This window comes from Balaenoptera borealis, assembly GCF_965194805.1.
Source record: "Balaenoptera borealis genome assembly, chromosome: 17".
Taxonomy (NCBI): Eukaryota; Metazoa; Chordata; class Mammalia; order Artiodactyla; family Balaenopteridae; genus Balaenoptera; species Balaenoptera borealis.
Window position 1 is genome coordinate 8,515,854 of NC_138876.1, and position 17,841 is coordinate 8,533,694.

Here is a 17,841-nt window from a genome sequence, read left to right on the forward strand (position 1 = left end):
AAAATTTTTAGCTTCCTGGAAATACTTTAAATTTACATTATGCTTTGTAATTTTCAAGTGTTTTCTCACCATTCACTCTCTACAACAATGTCACCTACTATTACAGTATTTTTAGATGATGTGCTTGTAGGTATTGCATGTTAATTTATTTCACACTTGAGGAACAGACTGAAAACAGAACCCTTTTGATTAATTCAAACCTGATATTCCAAAATAAAGTATAAATCCAAAGAATCTATTAATAGAATTTCAAGAACATTCAGAGGATGGTTATATATGTCAAAATCACATCTTTTACAACACTGAATTCTAAGGATCTCAGTGCATTATCCCTCAGGTCCTCTTTTCAGACCCATTCATCCCCAGGACCCATGTTCAACACAAGCAGCCAGACCACCCTGCTTCCTACCTGTCCATAATCTTTGCAGCAAAGAATGGGTAAGATCAGAGTTAGCTACGTATTCTGCTTCAGTAACTCGGAGCAGCCACCTTTCAAATTAAGGTTTCATTTCAAATCACTGGATTTATTTAAACTCCTGTTCCTCTCTACCTCCTTGCCACGCCTACATTCGTTATACCATCAGTGCTGACCAAATCAAAATGCCCACCCCACAGCCTTTATGCTCATTACCATCTCCTGCCGTAAGAATCAATTAGACTATCAAAAATTCCTTTCCCACTCCACCAAAACCGCCACCAGTATTCTACTCAAAGTTTATGTACTTCATACAATTTGTTCAGGCCAACATAACCATTCTTCGTTATTTAATTCTGTTACAAAACTCCAAACTCTAGCAAGTTGCAGCCCACCCAGTTTCTATTTCTTAATATTTAGCATTTAAAAATTATTTTAATACTACAGATAGTCATATATGCTTATACACCTATGATTAAAGTTTTAAGAATTTACACTGACTGACTCCTCTCCCATTAGATTCTACTTTCTTAGAATAACTAATATTCATGCTATTATTACTAAAGCTAACGTTTATTAAGTGCCTACCATGTGGCAGAAAACATGAAAAGCTCTAAATGTGCACTGTCTTGCTCATCCTCAAAGAACCCTTTGAGTTAGGTACTACTACTGTTCCCAGTTATTTAAGGAGGTCATAGAGGCTCTGAAAGTCAAGTAATTTTCTCAAGTCGAAACAGTGGTGGATCCCTGAATGGAGGTTTGTCTATCTCTTAAAGAATGTGTTTTTGATCATTATATATTCTGCATCTTACAACTGATCATTTTCAGCTCTTGTAAAACTTACGGCAGTATTTCAAATATAGGGGGCTCTTTATCAAGAGGTACTGAAAACAAAAACAATATAAAATCAAGTTATCTGTTTATTTTTTCTTGCAACTTTACTCTTCTGCTTCTGATACAAAATAAAATGTGTAAAGCTTTTCGTTAGCCCAGAGAGTATGGAAAACAGCTTTTATTATACTGTACAAAATAAACATCCCCCCTCCCTTGTGTAATTCATAATAGTTTGACAAATATCATTTTATGCTTAGTTTTCAACCAGTAAGTCACAATTCCTTTGCAGTAGTGTTCTGCAATGGTAACCAGATTTCAGAATATCCCCAAAACTTTTGGGTTCATTCTTTACCAACCCACCAAAATTCAATGAACTTTGCTGGGCACCTTTTATGAGTAAAAGGGGCTAGGCCTTGTATATAATTCATTTCACATCAGTAGCTTATTCTTCAGTACTTTACCTACCCATGATGTACTAGAAACGTATTCATTTTTAATTGAGGAGGGTTGGTTTTTTGGCACTGAGAAAACAGACTTTTAAGACACACTGAATATTAAATATCCACATTCTTTCTTCAATTTTATTGCAACAATTCTCTCCAAGTTGTGTTAACTTTAATGACTGAAATAACATAATACTTACATACCAGTTTCTAATTTAATAAGAAGAAAAATTTTATCTACTGATTAATGATCTGCAGGAGGTGGTAGGAGGAACGGTCAATAGTTCTTCAATACAAAGTCATATAAAAATACTAAAACACTGAAACCCTTATGAAGAATAGCAAAACTAAGCTGCTTTTTCAATACCATGTTAATTTCTTTTAAGAAATTATACTACCAATTTTTAAAACTTAAAGCTAGTATTCTCTCCCTCAGTTAAAAAAATCATTTAAAAATAAAATTAAAAACCCTTAAGCATCTGCAGATACAGTTCTGTCTACTCAGCGAAACTAGAATTGCAAAACATTCTTTTTAGTAAAATTGATTACCACCACAGATAAATTATTTCCTAATTATTGGCTTTAATCAATTACTCATCACAAAACAAAGCATTACATAATGTGATAAGACAAGTGTAAAATCTCGCAACACATAATAATAATATTCAGCAGGAAAAATGTAACAAACGGAACTGATTGTGTGTGACAGATGATGATCGAACTTCAACCAAATATCAGATAAGCAAATAAAACTGTCTTCTCTCTTGATCCAACCCTTGTCATTACATGAATGCACACAAAGCACAGAACGATAAAAGTCAATTCATGATTAACCGTAACCACAGGTAGCCTTTTTTTTTTTTTAAAATAAAGCAACAAGGGCCTAAACCTTAACAACTATCCAGCCAGATAGCGCTTGGGACTACAGAAAGAGGAGAAGCAAGAAAACGGACGCACATCAAAGTACGCGCAGCTCAATATATTCTGTTCTACTGAAAAATAACAAAAAGGATTTTTGGATCATGCATCACTTTGTCCATACTTACATTTTACTTCCTCCAACTAACATAAACAGTTAAAACAGACTATAATACCAAAAAATAATCCTGGATATTTCCACTGCTGTCCGCCTCAAAAACTGTATCTTCAGGTTAACAATTCTGTATGGTCTAGACAGGTGGTTCTCGTATGTGGTCCCTAGACCAGCAGCATCGGCCTCATGTGGAGACCTGTTAGAATGCACATTATCGCCCCCACCTCAGACCTACTAAATTAGAAGCTTGTAGCCGTTGGGCCCACCAATCTGTGCCTTACAAACCCTTCAGGTGATTCTTATACAGGCTCATGTTTAAGAACTACTCTTTCAGACTTCACCTGAATCACTTTCAAAACTGTAGGATCAATGAACTTTGTAAGAGAACCAATTTGTTAGTGAATGGGTACTACACAGAAAGTTAGTGAGTTAAAGTACTAAAGCCAATAGTTATGATTCTAAGTAATTTCAAAATTAAACAGTTAATGAGAAAGCATTTAAATGATGGGAGAGCAGGATGTAGAAAGAGTAACTACCTGCCCAATACCACTATACTACAAATAACTTCAAACCTCTATATTTTTGTTCCCAATTATATTCACCTTTCTCCACCTTTTTCAATACATTTTCTCTTCTTCTAGAGACCAGCAGTTTTGGGCAAACTACATTGGACTTCTAGTCCTTGCCTACTTTACTTCTGCCTCAAGCCATTATTTACCTATCTAAAAGTGAGATTAAAAAACCTGTCACCCCTGAATAGGTGAAAAGTAGATAAAAGAGCTTGGGTTTCTAGTTCAAGGGATCTGAGAGATCACTGAATATGTCACACCTTTACTTTAAGGACATTAAAGCAGAGAAGTAAGTCTCCAAAGTCCCACAGTCCATGGCAGAACAGCACCTAGAACCCACATTTTCTGACTTTAGTTAAATTTACTTTTTTCAATATTCCTTTTCTCTTGCCTTTCAAGAAAACTAGGATAAGCAAAAAATTTGAGCAGAAAAGAAAAAGCTCAATTAAAAAAAAACATGAATCAACATAATGAAAGGAAGACTATTAGAGAAAGAACAATAAGAACAAAGCAGGTGTGTTTCAAAATAAATATGTCTACTCCTATTTCTAATCTTGCTTTCAACATTTTTTTGTGGGGGGGAGAAGGGGAGAAGGGAGAACTTTATCTTTAAAAGTTCATGGGGTTTTCTTTTGTGGAAATTTTAAAAATTAAAGTACTAAAATGTTTGTACACTGGTGCAGACCTGTTTGATGATTATTAAACTGAGGGTTCACTTAGATCTTAGGATTCAAAACTTGTGACTTTCTGAATGTAAAGAATCTCAGAATTTAAAAACAAGTCCTATGAATTTCAATTTGAAATTCTCTACAGGCAGGGTCCTTAATCTGGAGTCCACGGGTAAGTTTTCTACCACCACCCATAATATATATTACTCAGTTATTTTGGTATATAAACACGATTGTACATTTTTCTGAGTCTACAGATGAAATTAGGTTTTCAAAGGTGGTAACTCAAAATTAGAATCAATACTTTCCAAGTACAAAGAGATTCAGGAAAGGTCAACATACAAAAGGACAAATTTTATTTATATTAGCAAAATAATATTTTTAAAGTATTCGCCTATCATTTCTACAAATTCCAAACTCACCTAATGTAATTTAAATGTGTTTTCAGTTTTTAAATTTGATCTACATACTACTTTTCAGGAGCACACTTCTGTTCCAAATACAGATCACACAACTTATCTCTACTAGTGTTTTCCTTTGAATAGCAAATCCAATCAGTAAAAGACAATCCCTTTTAATTCAGACAATACGTAATTTTATTTAAATTAGAAAGTATTTGTACTTCCTACAATCTAAATTTCTTCGATTTTCCAACTCTACTAAAATTCTGTTCATGAACATTTTAAAAACTCACATTTGCAAATGTTCCATACAGTTCAAAAAACTCCAAATGTGTGGAAACAGCATTTGTCAATTCAAATTTATACTGTTCTATCAAACTCTGTACTTGCAGACATCTCCACATTTTTTTTATCTTTCATTTTCCTTTCCTTTAGATCTAGAAGAGAATTACATAGAAATATTCCAATAAAGGTCGGACGAGCGTAACTCATCTGAATATTTTAAAATGACTTTATAATTTCAAGTTGAAGAGTAACACCAGAGCATATTACTTTATTTGTTTTGTTTTCACAACTAAAATTTGCTATAGAGTATTTTAATTTCAGTCAAAAAGTTAAATCAGTAGTCAAAACTGGTTTATCACATTTTTTTACTGAATAATGTTCAGAATGATTAGATACTTTAACATTTTTAAGGGTGCTTTCTAAATTATAAAACTCTGCAAAAACAAAGATTTTATTATCACCTCAAAAAGAAGGTTTTATAGCATGTTGCAATGACATGATATTCCTTCTGTATTCCAGGCCATTCTCATGTCAACACTAAGGCTACATTTAAAAACTTATACACTTGAGTCTTCAGATCCCCATAGATATATTTTTGAACTCTCCCTCTTCCCTTGCATTTACCTCAGTGCTTTATAATTATGCATTATTTTATATAATTTGAAGCAAGTTTAAATACATTATTTTATTTGATCCTTAAAATAATTATGTAAGTAAAAATCAGTAACACTGCTTGCATTTTACGGCTAAGCCAACCAAGTTCAAGGACTTAACTCATATTTACAGGATCAGAAAGTGGCAGTCTGAATTTGAACCTGCCTCTTTCCTCTTTAGAATCCACTGATATTGTCTCAAATATAACTTCAACTCTGAACTTTCTCTTTCCCCAAACACATTCCTGTATCAACGACCTGTATTTATTTTCATTCTTATGATGTTACTGCATTCAAGAAATTATAAAGCTAATATGTTCAGGTTTGGATATACAGAGGCTGCGGTGGCATATATGAGGGAGATAAGACAGAAAATGGTTGATTGTGTTAGCTGTGAACATTAACACATTAAAAGTCTTTTCAAAGACTTTTAAATTAAAAGACTGTTGAGAAAGACATTAAAATGTTTTGAGTAAAACTACAAATTTTTTAAAAATTAAAGCAACCCACATTTCTCAGTAGGAGTTAGGTTTAGTCCATATAGAAGAGATCCAGGTATCAAAAAACCACACACTGGAACAGAAGGCGACTGGCCTCTCACTGGCTTCTCAGGGCCTGCATTCATTAGTATTGGTAAATAATCAAATCACCAGGGTTTTCCAATGTAGCTGGAAAATTACTTTGAAAGCAAAAAGTAATAAATTGCTACTTAAAAATGTGGAGTGTATTTTCGAGGATGAAGTATCTTTCTGAACTTTAAAGAATATGTGATATGGTTTGCTCAAGGAATAATAATATACTTTCCCCTAAAAAAATAGGTTGAGTCTTCCTCTTAAATCAAATCTACCCCAAACCTAAATGTGGGAGCTTAACTTTAATTTCTGCCCACTAAACTTAGAGTTTATCCTTTTATTTCTAGAGCACATACTAAAAAATATTTTCCTTTTTTTAATATAGGACAAACCTTCTACATATAAGACAAATTGGCATTCAGGTGCCCTACTATCACAACCTTCCCTCCGTACTTCTCTTTAAAAGCTAATGTATCAACGTATAAGTCATTTTCTTAGTAATAGCTATACTGCTTATTATAAATGTCTTACGTACAAAGAGAGTAAGTAATATTTGCATTTCTGCCTGTCCCTCCCCGTCCAATGCCTATAATTCAAAAGACATTTATGGAATAGTATTGAGTAGGGCCTCAATACTATTCCAACTGAATGAATAAATGTGGAAGACTAAGCACTCAATATGGATGCAACCCAAAGAGAATATGAAAGAAAGTAGAGAGGGAGGGATGAAAGATGGAAGGAAATTAGTTCAGTATACTTTCAGTGATTAACTGTTTTGCTCTCATAAGAATATCAAAGTTTCTCAACACTTAAATAATTCTTCTATATTTTTACATGCTATTAAAGCAAAAATTTGTGGAATTTATAGGGGATACAGAATGGCCCTTAACAAAAGAAACAATATAAAGAATAAAGTTTATCTCATTTAAAAATAACATCTGTTAAGAGCACCATGTCTCAAAGAACTTCTTTTGTGCCCCATATAAAATTCAATACATCTTAGCAGTTAATTAGCTGTCCTACAGTAAAGTACTTTACTTTCAATAGTGTGTCCCTTCAGAGCAAAAAGCTTCTTTTGGTCAAAATCAGAACCAAAGAGAGCCAATTACTGACTAAAATAGCATCTTTCATTGTATGGTCTAATGCAGTGGCTCTCAATCAGGAGCACATAAGCCCTCCACCCCCCAAAAAAAACATTCGGCAACATCCGGAGACACTGTGTACCATCATAACTCGGAGGGACGCTACTGCCTGGCTCGCAGGTGCTTTCCAAGCCCCTCCTGAGAACACTGCGTACGTCCTCCAGCTGAGGAGAGTAATTAAGCCCCTTAAAAAGGAGCACTCACTGAGATGCAGCTTGGAGGCATGAGGCCAAATAACTGTGCTTTCCCACCTCAAACTACAGATTCAAACTGTCCCAAGCAGACCCCATTAAGCTGGGGGTCACGGACGTTTGCAGAGTTCCAACACCTTTGTTTTTGCTAATAGACAAAAACCCCAGGCTGGTCTAAAGTCAAATATCATGACTAATCAAGATTTCTCTGCCTGCCATTGCCAACTCAGGAAGTTGACTTAATACAAATCAATCAAAGACAAATCTACAAAATGCCCACTACATTTTAAAGGGAGTTGTAGTGAAAAGAAAATGTCAAAAAGGCTGGTAAAGTTGTTGAACTGCTAGACCCCTCATCAAATAAATGGGCTTCAAGAGGAACTGAGGCTGAACCAGGAGACAGCCACCCAGAACTAGAGGCCAGCTAACTGGAATGAGGAAGGCATTCCCTAGGAGAAAGGGGGAATTCTTATTCCTACTGCAGTCCAGTGATCCTGGTGTGTGCTATTTCCCCTTCTCTCCTTTCCAGGTGGTGATTTTATCCTAGGTAACCAATTCCTCCTATACCATTGTATGTAGGGGTATGTTGGAGGTGTCTGAATTCACCCCTTATCATAGATGGCCGGTATAGGAGAAGAAATAAGAGAAGGCCTGAAAGGATTACTCATTTAAAACTGGAAACAGTAACAACCTGCCTTTAGGTCACTGCACTCTGGGGAAGGAGGAGGCAAACTGGGTTTTGGTTTTAGGTGGACTAGTGAATGACAGCTATGCTAACCATCAACATATTCTGTAGTTTGAAAGACCACCTCTGACACAGGCCAAAAAAAGTAGATTTGCATCAAGTTTTATCCAAAACTTGGGAATCTGGTTATCTGGATTAATCTTCTCCCTCCTACCACCCATAGAGCTCATATTAAGTACAAAAGAGTACTGATAACTGCAAAATCTGAAGAGTAGGAAAACTAAAAAAACAATGTATATGTTTATTCAAAATGTGAACAAGTTAATGTTCCTGCCACTGTCAGAAGAAGAGCAATTAACCAGCCCATGTAAAACTACAGATATCATGCTTTAGGTCAAGGGCTCCGTATTTTCCATACCATTTTTGTAAGTAGTCCAGTGCCTCCAAACGAGCACCAATCTCAAAAGTGATTCCAGGACGATTTGGGGGCTTTTTACTCATCTTGAGATCCTGTTCTTCGGGGTTCTCTTTTCACTACCTCAAGAGAAAAAAAAAAAGTTAGATTCTGATGCATAAAAGGCACAAGGGATTAAACAGAATTTTTTAAACATTACATGAGAAGTTAAAGGAACTGCCAAATTTTTAAGAAATTTGAATGATGATTACCAATATCTCTAGGTAAAGTACTGTACAACTTGCGGGCAATCTTAACAATGAATTAAGAAAAGGGACATTAGAAAGCTAACTACTTTAAAAGAATGAATAGATGGGGATTAAAACTAACTAATGGCTAAAATGCTTTAAATTTTAACTCGAAAATACCCAAGAAAATTCTTCAGGATAACAGCTGAAAATGTTTTTCTGTCTTTGAAAACTCAGTACAATTGAGTGTCCTGGCATATGGCTACTGAAATTCTTAAGAGAACAAATTAATCAAGTTTTTCAACAAATATTTATTGAGTGCCTTGTAACATAAAACACTTGATAACACACTAAAGAACACAATGATGGAAGAAACAGTAGACACACTCTTCCAGTGCAGATTTAGTAATTCCTCTTGTGATTAGGATTTTTCATTACCTATGATCTCCCACCTTGGTAGCACATGATTCAATAATTTTAATTTAACATATAAACCTGCAGAGGAAATTTCTTTCTTTTTCTTCACATTCAACAAGCAACAATGATACATACATTTCTTAACTCTGAGAACTTATTTCTACTATATTTCAACACAGACAGTGCCCACTCTGACAATAAAAACGACTGTACGTTCAAACAAACAAAACACTACAAAGGAATACCTATTCCTCTCTAGACCACGGACATGTGGAATATTCACAATCCTCTTCGCCAGTGGCGACCCAGCACACTTGAGGTAGCCTCTTTTTCACTAACTAGCACCTGAGGAATATGAATGCATTTTGCAACAGCCCAACCAAAATATAATATTTAATCAGGAATGGAAACCTACTGGGGGAGAGGAGAAATCTCTAAAACCGTTTTGAAATTTAGAATTACTAATATGACTATGCTCCCTCCCAATTTAAAAAAGAAAACACACAACTGTGTCATGTTTTTTCAATGGTTTTGCCACAATTCAAAAGGAACAAAACAGCAAGCATAAACACCAACTGCCCTTTCCTCTTAGAAAGAATCTGCTAAGTAAGGGAAAATACATGCCATATATGCCAAATACAACAATACATGTCATAAAAATACGTAAAATCAAACTTAAATACTCATGGGGGGTGGGCGGGGGGGGGGGGGAGATATCCTCCTGCCTGCCCTGGCAGCAGTAAAGATTAATGCATTAAAGTTAACAGTAGGCTCAGCCAGAGGGCGTTTGGTGCATAAGAAACAGTAGTATGAATATTTTTAAGAGCGGTCTGGTCAGTGTGCAACATACAAGGCAGTTACTTGTAGAAATGTAATCCACCTTTTCTGCTGCTCTTCACAGGGAGAACTTAGTAAGGGGTAATTGACAAGTTACACTAACATTTTCTAGGATCAAACTTAGAACCCACAAGAAGTGACAAAGTTAATACATATAATTCCCCCCCAGTGACACCGCGGGATGAGGTGCCAGAAAAGGAAAGATTTCCTTCTTCTTGGGTGGAGAGGGGCAGATGGGGAGGGATCTGAATTAAGGAAAAGTAAGACCAAGTAAACAGTCTATTGGGGGAGGGGAGTAAAACCTGAAGCAGAAAGAGAAAGGGGGACGGAGAGAACGGAGAGGAATAAAAACCGGGAAGGAAAACGAACAAGAAAGCAAAAATATATAAGGGTGGTGAAACCTGAGGACCGGACAAACGGGAAGGAAGAGTAAATCAGCAAGAAGATACAACCCTGGGAAAGTGAAGCAATGGTCAGAGAATGGCCGCGGGGCCAAAAAAACGGTGGGGGGGAGGTGATGCGGGGCCGGAGGGGGCTGACCAGAGACAGACAGGAAAGGCTCAGACCGGGCGGCCAGGGTGCAGGAGACGCCTCCAGGTTTGACAGCCGTCCGGCCCTCGGCAGGGGGGGGTAGGAAGGGAGGGGGAGAGGGAGCGGCGGCGCCCAGACAATAGGGGCGGCAAGTTACGGAGAGGGACGCGGGAGGGGAGCGGGCCAGAGACAGACACCAGCGCTGGGGTGTCCCGGGCGGCCAGGCGGGGGCCAGGCGGCCTCCAGGCCCTGGGCGCCGCCGCCTCTTACCGACTCGGCCTCCTCTTTGCACAGTTGCCGGGCTGTCCGGGGCCGAGCCGGGGCGCGAACAGGACGGCCAGCCCGGGACTCCGCCTCCGCCTCCTCCCAGGCAGCGGTCGGGGAGGGAGCAGGAGCGGAGCGGAGCGAGCTGGGGCCGCAGCGCGGGGTCGGGCCCGAGGTCGCGCGGGAGGGAGCAGGTCCGAGCCCTCAAGCCCGCTCCGTGTCCGCTGCCATCGCCTCCTCCGCCACCGGCCAGCCCTGACGCGACGCCGGCCCAGACGACGTCAGCCGCCCGCGACGAACCGGAAGCGGGCCTGGTCGCGTCACGTGACGCGAGAGGGTTGGGCCCGGGCCGTGCGGCCGATTGGAGGGCCGCCCTGGGAGGCGGGGCTTTGCGGCAGTTGGCTGACAGCTGGCGGGAGGGGCCCCGGTTAGCGAAGGAAGGAACGCGGGCCCCGGGACCCCACTGGCAATTGAGAAGTGTTTGACCTTTGGGAGATGAGAACGAAGCCCACTGAATGTCATTGTTGTTGATTTGTTAGGAACCAGGTTCTCAAAATTCCTCAATCCCAGCACCCTGGGCAAACTTTTGTAAAGGCACACTACACGCTTTCTTAGATACCCACCCCATTCCACATTAAGAATAGAGCAAATGGTTACTGTTATAAAGTAAATAAACGTCTATTGAATGAATGCTTAGTGGCAGGCACTGTGCTGTAAGTACATCACATGACAACCACAATCTCACAATTGTATTCCTTTATAGTCTAGGAGATCCTTACAACACAAAAGGCAAATATTACTAAGACATTCTGTGTGTGTTGCGTGTGTGTGTGTGTGTGTGTGTGTGTGCAGCTCAAGAACCTATGGCTAAATCGACATGACTTTCCTAAGAATACACAACTAATGACAGCAGAACTACTTTTCTTGAATACTTACTATATCCCAAACTCTGTACTACGCACAGAAGAAAGTGTCCCCACTTTGGGGAAACCAACAAGTGAACACATTCAAAGCAATATTGAGATAAACATCTTTTTTCTCTTTCCAGTGTGCCACTCTGATTCTCAAGCTTCCTAAATGCAACACTGCATGCAAATAATACATTTATCATGCTTTACAGAGTGCAGTTAAAATAGCAAAGTAGCACTCTTTAAGCTTCAATTATAGTGAGATTCAGTAATTTAAACAACCATATCCATATCCTCTTATTCAACAGATGTTCAATCAGCACTTACTATGTTACTAATAACTACTGAATTACACTGAGGATGGCAATATACAGAAAAGATATAAATAAGACAGTCTCTAGTGGACATTTGTCTTCTTGGTTTTCAGTTGACCAGCATCTGAAATCCCTTTCCATGTTTGGGAAATTTCCCATCGTGGTTGTCATGAGTACAGTACACCATATATTTCCAGATTCCACATGACAGGATTACACTTTGCACCCTCCTTAGACTTCTATGTGACCTTTTGATTTGCTTTGGCTAATAAAATGAAATTGGAAGTGAGTTTTGTCACAGCCAGTTGGTAATTTAAGAAATCCAGGGGCTTCCCTGGTGGCGCAGTGGTTGAGAATCTGCCTGCCAATGCAGGGGACACGGGTTCGAGCCCTGGTCTGGGAAGATCCCACATGCCGCAGAGCAACTAGGCCCGTGAGCCACAATTACTGAGCCTGTGTGTCTGGAGCCTGTGCTCCACAACAAGAGAGGCCGCGATAATGAGAGGCCTGCGCACCGCGATGAAGAGTGGTCCCCACTTGCCACAACTAGAGAAAGCCCTCGCACAGAAACGAAGACCCAACACAGCCATAAATAAATTAAATAAATAAAAATAAATAAATAAATAAAAAAAAACTTCGCATTTCATTAAAAAAAAAAGAAATCCAGTTCACCAAGCTTTTTCTCTCTGGCACAGCAAAATGCAATTTTTGAGATGGTGGCTGCTCTAACAACCCATATTCTAAAGAGATTATGATGATGCTAATTCACAACTGATATGTCCTACAAGGAAAAAAATATTTGTTGGTTTAAGCTATTGAAATTTTGAGAGTTGTTTGTTACACAGCATAACCTAATGCAAACTGACGTATACACCCACCTTATGAGCCTTAGGGCAAAGTCAACCTCACACTAAATAAGATGAAAGTATAAGAAACTCATGTTCCCTGTTTCCCTTGCGGCTAAAGTTCTATTCTTGGCTATACCAATTAGACTCTCTCACTGAGAACTATGTATCAGAAGCTGCTGGTGATGTTCAAAATAAGGAAAATTTTCTCCAGCAGCAGTGGCAATACCAGTAATCAAATTTCTAACGTTCAGCCCAGAGCTAACTAACTGAACCCTGGCAAAATCCCTGCTGACCCACAAACCAATAGGTGAGAAAAAAATAAATATTTGTTGTTTTACATCACTGAAAATTTGAGGTTATTTGTGATTTAAATAAAATACATAATGTAAAGGATAGCACAGATTCTATCCAATTTCCACAGTTTGCTGACAATCTACCAGTCTACCCTGAACAGATGATTCTTCCATTTTAATTGGGACTTAACAAGAGATCCCTCCAATAATGTAACTTGAAAGAAAATAAGTGGAAATTGGGTCTAATGTATCAATAAATGATTCCTGGCTTGAATGGATTGTATAGGTGAGTGTCCTCAATGGAGTCAATACCGTCCTTTAGAAGGCACCTTGGGAATGGGCGGAGGAGGCATATTTTTAGTTGTCACATGATTGGAGGAAGGCATTGCTGCAACTTAATGAGGAGGGACCAGGGCTACTAGACATCCTGAAATGCACAATGCAGTCCCATACCTTGAAGAATTGTCCCAGGTCGTACATGACTTTTGAATGGCCCTCCGAACTTTCATGTAGGTTAAAAAAAAAACCTGTCGATCATTTTCGGAGCCTAGAACTCAGTTTTACACATAAGCACAAAGTATTTTTGCAAGGTTTTAATATGCGCTCAGCTTTCGAGGAATGAGGCCACTATATAACATGAGGGAAGGCTGTCCTCTTTGTATGAATATTACCGAGAGTTTAATGCATTTTTAAAAATCATACCACCAATGGCAAAGCTACTCATAGTATTTGAGGCACTGATAGAACACACCTATATCACTCTGCATTTTATAGCTGTTACATTCAGGATAAATCTAAATTTCCATACTAGCACTTGACTGCTTCATTGTGGCTCTTCGTGAGTCATGGCTGACCACTTAAGTACTGAGATAGATATTATTTTTATTGTGAATTACTTTCATAAATGTATTCTCACATTATTGTTATGGCATTGTATTGATTTTTTAAAAATATGTGGAGCTTGATTATTTCATTTATGGATTTAATTTCAGAAGAGTGCAGAAGATGTGACATAGTATTAACTCTAAAAAGGGGACATTAAGTCTGATAAGACTCATAGAAAACTCATATAGGCTATCATCGCTGCTTTTGACCCTACAAAGTCAAAGGTCAGAACCAGGGAAGGGATACAAGATACTGTATAGAAAAGTCTGGAGATGACTCCCCAGCCATACAGTGAAGCTATGCGTGACTATGTTCCCTCTCCTCTCGTACCCAACACACCCCTCGTCCAGATGGTACATGTTAGCCATCAGTCACTTCATCTCCAAATTTAGAAAGAAAGAACTTACAGCTGTGTTTGAGTGGAACCAAACAAGCAGTGGGCAAATTATCTTGAAACAAGGGTCCTTAGGCAGAAATCACTGAACTAAATTTCTCCAACATTAAAAATATGAATATGGAACCATAATATCTCCTGGAATACTTAACAACTGTATATACCTATTTTAAGGGGAGAAGTCGTTACTAAATACCAGATATTCCTTCATTACATGCAAAACACAGAAAGCTATTTTGTGTGTTTGCTTTAATATATATAATCAGTGAAGAAAATCAAAGCAATTTAAAGATTTTTTTTAACAGACTAGTTTAGTAGAAACCTAACCTACTGCAACAGACACCCTTGGCATATCTACCTATTCCATTTTAAAATCTTTGAGAATGGCATTAATATCACATCCTTCACCTGCCAAAGAACTTAGTTGTCTTGTCTCTCTAGCACCATATCCTTTTATCAACTGACCAGAAGTGATAGTTGTTCCAGAATTAATCTCTGGCAGTTAAGCTCCTAGGCCAGGTATGAACGTGACAAGGAGATATTATTTCTCTCATATGTTCACACACAGCATTCTGTTCACATTCCTAAAGTATTATATTTCCCATTGAATATGAAATCAACTCCTAATTCCCCAGTGGATTTTCCCGTTTGTGATACTGGAACAAAGGATGGGCTCTTTACTTTCAGCTACTATGTTGATACTTCGAAACTCCTCTGATTCTGGTTATTGTTGTTTACTGTGATCACTTCCATGAACTCTCTCAGTGTTTCTCAAGCATTGGTCCATCAATCATCTGCATTAGATGCACCCAGGCTGTTTGTTAAAATGCAAGTTCATGGGCCCTAACCTGTATCTTGGTCTTAGAGACCAGAAACCTGTATTTTAAAAGCCATCCTAAATCACTCCTATGTACACGGAAGTTTCAGACCTGCAGTGTGTTAGGAGTCTTGTGATTGTATGGGACTGAAATTAAATGCAAACAGGCTTAAGCATAAATGGAATTTATGTTTGTGGAATTAAAAACGGATGAGGTATATTTCGCCTTCTGATTCAGGGATCAAATGATAACATCTTTCACTCTGCTTCCTATGGGTTGGCTTGATTCTTGGGATCCACATCCAGGCCCCCAACAACTTCAGACTCGTCACTGCAACATCCTGATGAACGTAGAAACAAGTCCTAGAAGTCATTCTCTCATTGGCCTAAATTGTCAGGTGCCCAATTCTGAACCAAGCATGGTGGCTGTGGGAATGACTTATACTGATGTGTCTTGAACCTGGGTCCAATCCCCAATCGGGCAGGTGGAAGTGGAGACCGGCCCCAACCTCAGGGACTGAGAGATGGGAATAAGTGGGTCTTTTAAAGAAAATTGAGGTGCTGTTACTTGAAAGAAAATGGGAGCCAGACAACAAAAACAACTAATATTCATTGCAACTGGCTTATACTGACTGTAACTCCAAATGACAATTTATAACCATTCAATGAAATTGAGATTACTCTTCTTGGTTTGCAAAGATAGAAAACCAAGCCAAATGAGAGACAAATCTAGTAAGAGTTTGACCTAACATTCATATTCCTAATTACTTAGGTATTTGCTTTTACAGGCAAATCTCTGTAATGTAGAACGCTCTGCTGGGGATTGTTAAAACTGGGGGAAGAGAAGGTAGGCAACAGAACATAGCAAGTATACAAATTGACAGTTAACCAAATAGTGAACACTTTTAACCTCTTAGTGACCATTATTTTCCTTGTGAATGGAGCTAGCCGCAATTCAGTGGCATTCTCAAACATGGCAGACAGCATGCCTGCGTGCACTCATTCTTTTATCTTTCAGGTACTTGCTTAATCACTCAACAAACTTTTGTTGATGTTCTGCTTAATACTAGAAACTGGGTGATGCAGAGTGAGAGAACAGGAAGAAAAACAAAATGAGGCAACCAAAGCTAAGGGAACTTGCTGTGATGAGGAGGTGGATACAGAAACAACCAAGTACAGTATGAAGCTAAATATGAATCATTTTGAAATAGAGATACTATAGGACTGTGCTCATTCTGACTCAGCAAATCAAGGAAGACTGCATAGAGGAAGTGGCATTTGAAATACGCTTTGAAGGATGAGTAAGCTTCAAATAAGATTCTATACAGACTCCAAAATTATTTCCCTATGGTTCTTTACAGGTTTTTTTAATTGACGTATAGTTGATGTACAATATTAAATAAGTTACAGGGGTACAATATAGTGATTCACAATTTTTAAAGGTTATACTCCATTTATAGTTATCATAAAATATTGGCTATATTCCCCATGTTGCACATTATAGTCTTGCAGCTTATTTTACACCTGTTTATAACTCTTAATCCTTACCCTTATATTGTCCCTCCCCGTTCTCTCTCCCCACTGGTAACCACTGGTTTGTTCTCTATATCTCTGAGTCTGCTTCTTTTTTGTTATATTCACTAGTTCTTGTATTTTTTGGATTCCACATATAAGTGATATCATACGGTATTTGTCTATCTCTGTCTGACTTATTTCACTTAGCATAATACCAAGTCCACCCATGTTGCTGCAAATGGCAAAATTTCATTCTTTTTTATGGCTGAGTGGTAGTCCATTATATTCCATTCCATATGTACCACATCTTCTTTATCCACTCATCTGTTGATGCATACTCTTTATAGTTTTGATTCAAGTTCTGACAAATAAAAAACAGCATTCTACTTCCAATTCTTTCCCACAGCATTTATTGAACATCTGCAATGTGCCAAGTTCAGTGCTAGGCCCAAGGAGCATAAGGATGAAAAATCTTATTTCCTGATCATAAGGCACTTAACAGTGTAGTCGAGCAGACCAGCACACTAATAGGTCATCCTTATACAGTGTAAGCGTCAGCATGCAGGAATATGCAGGGTTAGGATATGTGCTCTAACTGGTCACTTGCAATTTAACTAAGTGTCTGTCCTTTTGGTCAGGACCAGAAAACAATACCAACATCTCCAAGGTAACTGCCAGACACTCAGATGAAAGAGAGTTCTCCCCGTGGGGGAGGGGAGAGGGCTGGACTGGGGCAGAGAACTTGTTAGCACATGCATTGCCACAGTCCGCCCGTTCTGCCTTAGTAAAAAAAATACTGAGACAATCCAACTTCGTGGTCAGGTATTGGATTACTTCCTCATTTGTAGTTTGCAAAACATTCAAGAGAGTCAGTTTCCCCAAGACAAGGGTAAACATCCTTTGATTTTCTTTATTTTCTTTCCTTTTTATTTATTTATTTATTTTCAGAACTATGGGTATCATGCAGATCATAGGAGACTATAAATTTGAAGGAAATCAAATCCATTACCTTATTTCTTGCTGTTGTTTTTTAATGGCAACTTAAAATAGAAAGCGTATGAGAGCCAGGGATTTGGAAAAAGACCAGGAATTGGATGTTAGACCTGACACCATCACCAGAGTGGTTGAGGTCTAGACACTTCTCTGATTTTCATTTCCTCACAAGTAAGTGAGAATCTTAAATCTACTTCACAGAGCTGTAATGAGGATTAAATTAGAAAGAACCAGCTGTATGTGTTTTGCAAATGATAATTGAGGTACAAATGCCAGGTGTTTCCAAATGTAC

At 38.4% G+C, this 17,841-nt stretch overlaps 1 protein-coding gene across 17 annotated transcripts in view; it reads right to left on the reverse strand.

Moving 5' to 3' along the window:
- The window catches only part of PHF20L1 (PHD finger protein 20 like 1), a gene marked incomplete at its 3' end in the record, with an annotated part of 77,034 nt that extends 66,146 nt beyond the window's left edge, over window positions 1-10,888 (reverse strand). For 10 of the 17 annotated variants that reach the window (XM_082363755.1, XM_082363754.1, XM_082363752.1 and 7 more), the window contains exons 1-2: window positions 10,589-10,882; window positions 8,310-8,429 (exon numbers count right to left, since the gene is read on the reverse strand). In XM_082363755.1, the coding sequence (XP_082219881.1) occupies window positions 8,310-8,392 (83 nt within the window). In that variant the 5' untranslated portion in view covers window positions 8,393-8,429; window positions 10,589-10,882. Of the gene's footprint in view, window positions 1-4,656; window positions 4,801-8,309; window positions 8,430-9,195; window positions 9,296-10,588 lie in introns of those variants that run through there. The other 7 variants (XM_082363761.1, XM_082363760.1, XM_082363756.1 and 4 more) reach the window with 7 other exon arrangements.
- Between the last annotated feature and the right edge of the window lie 6,953 nt (window positions 10,889-17,841).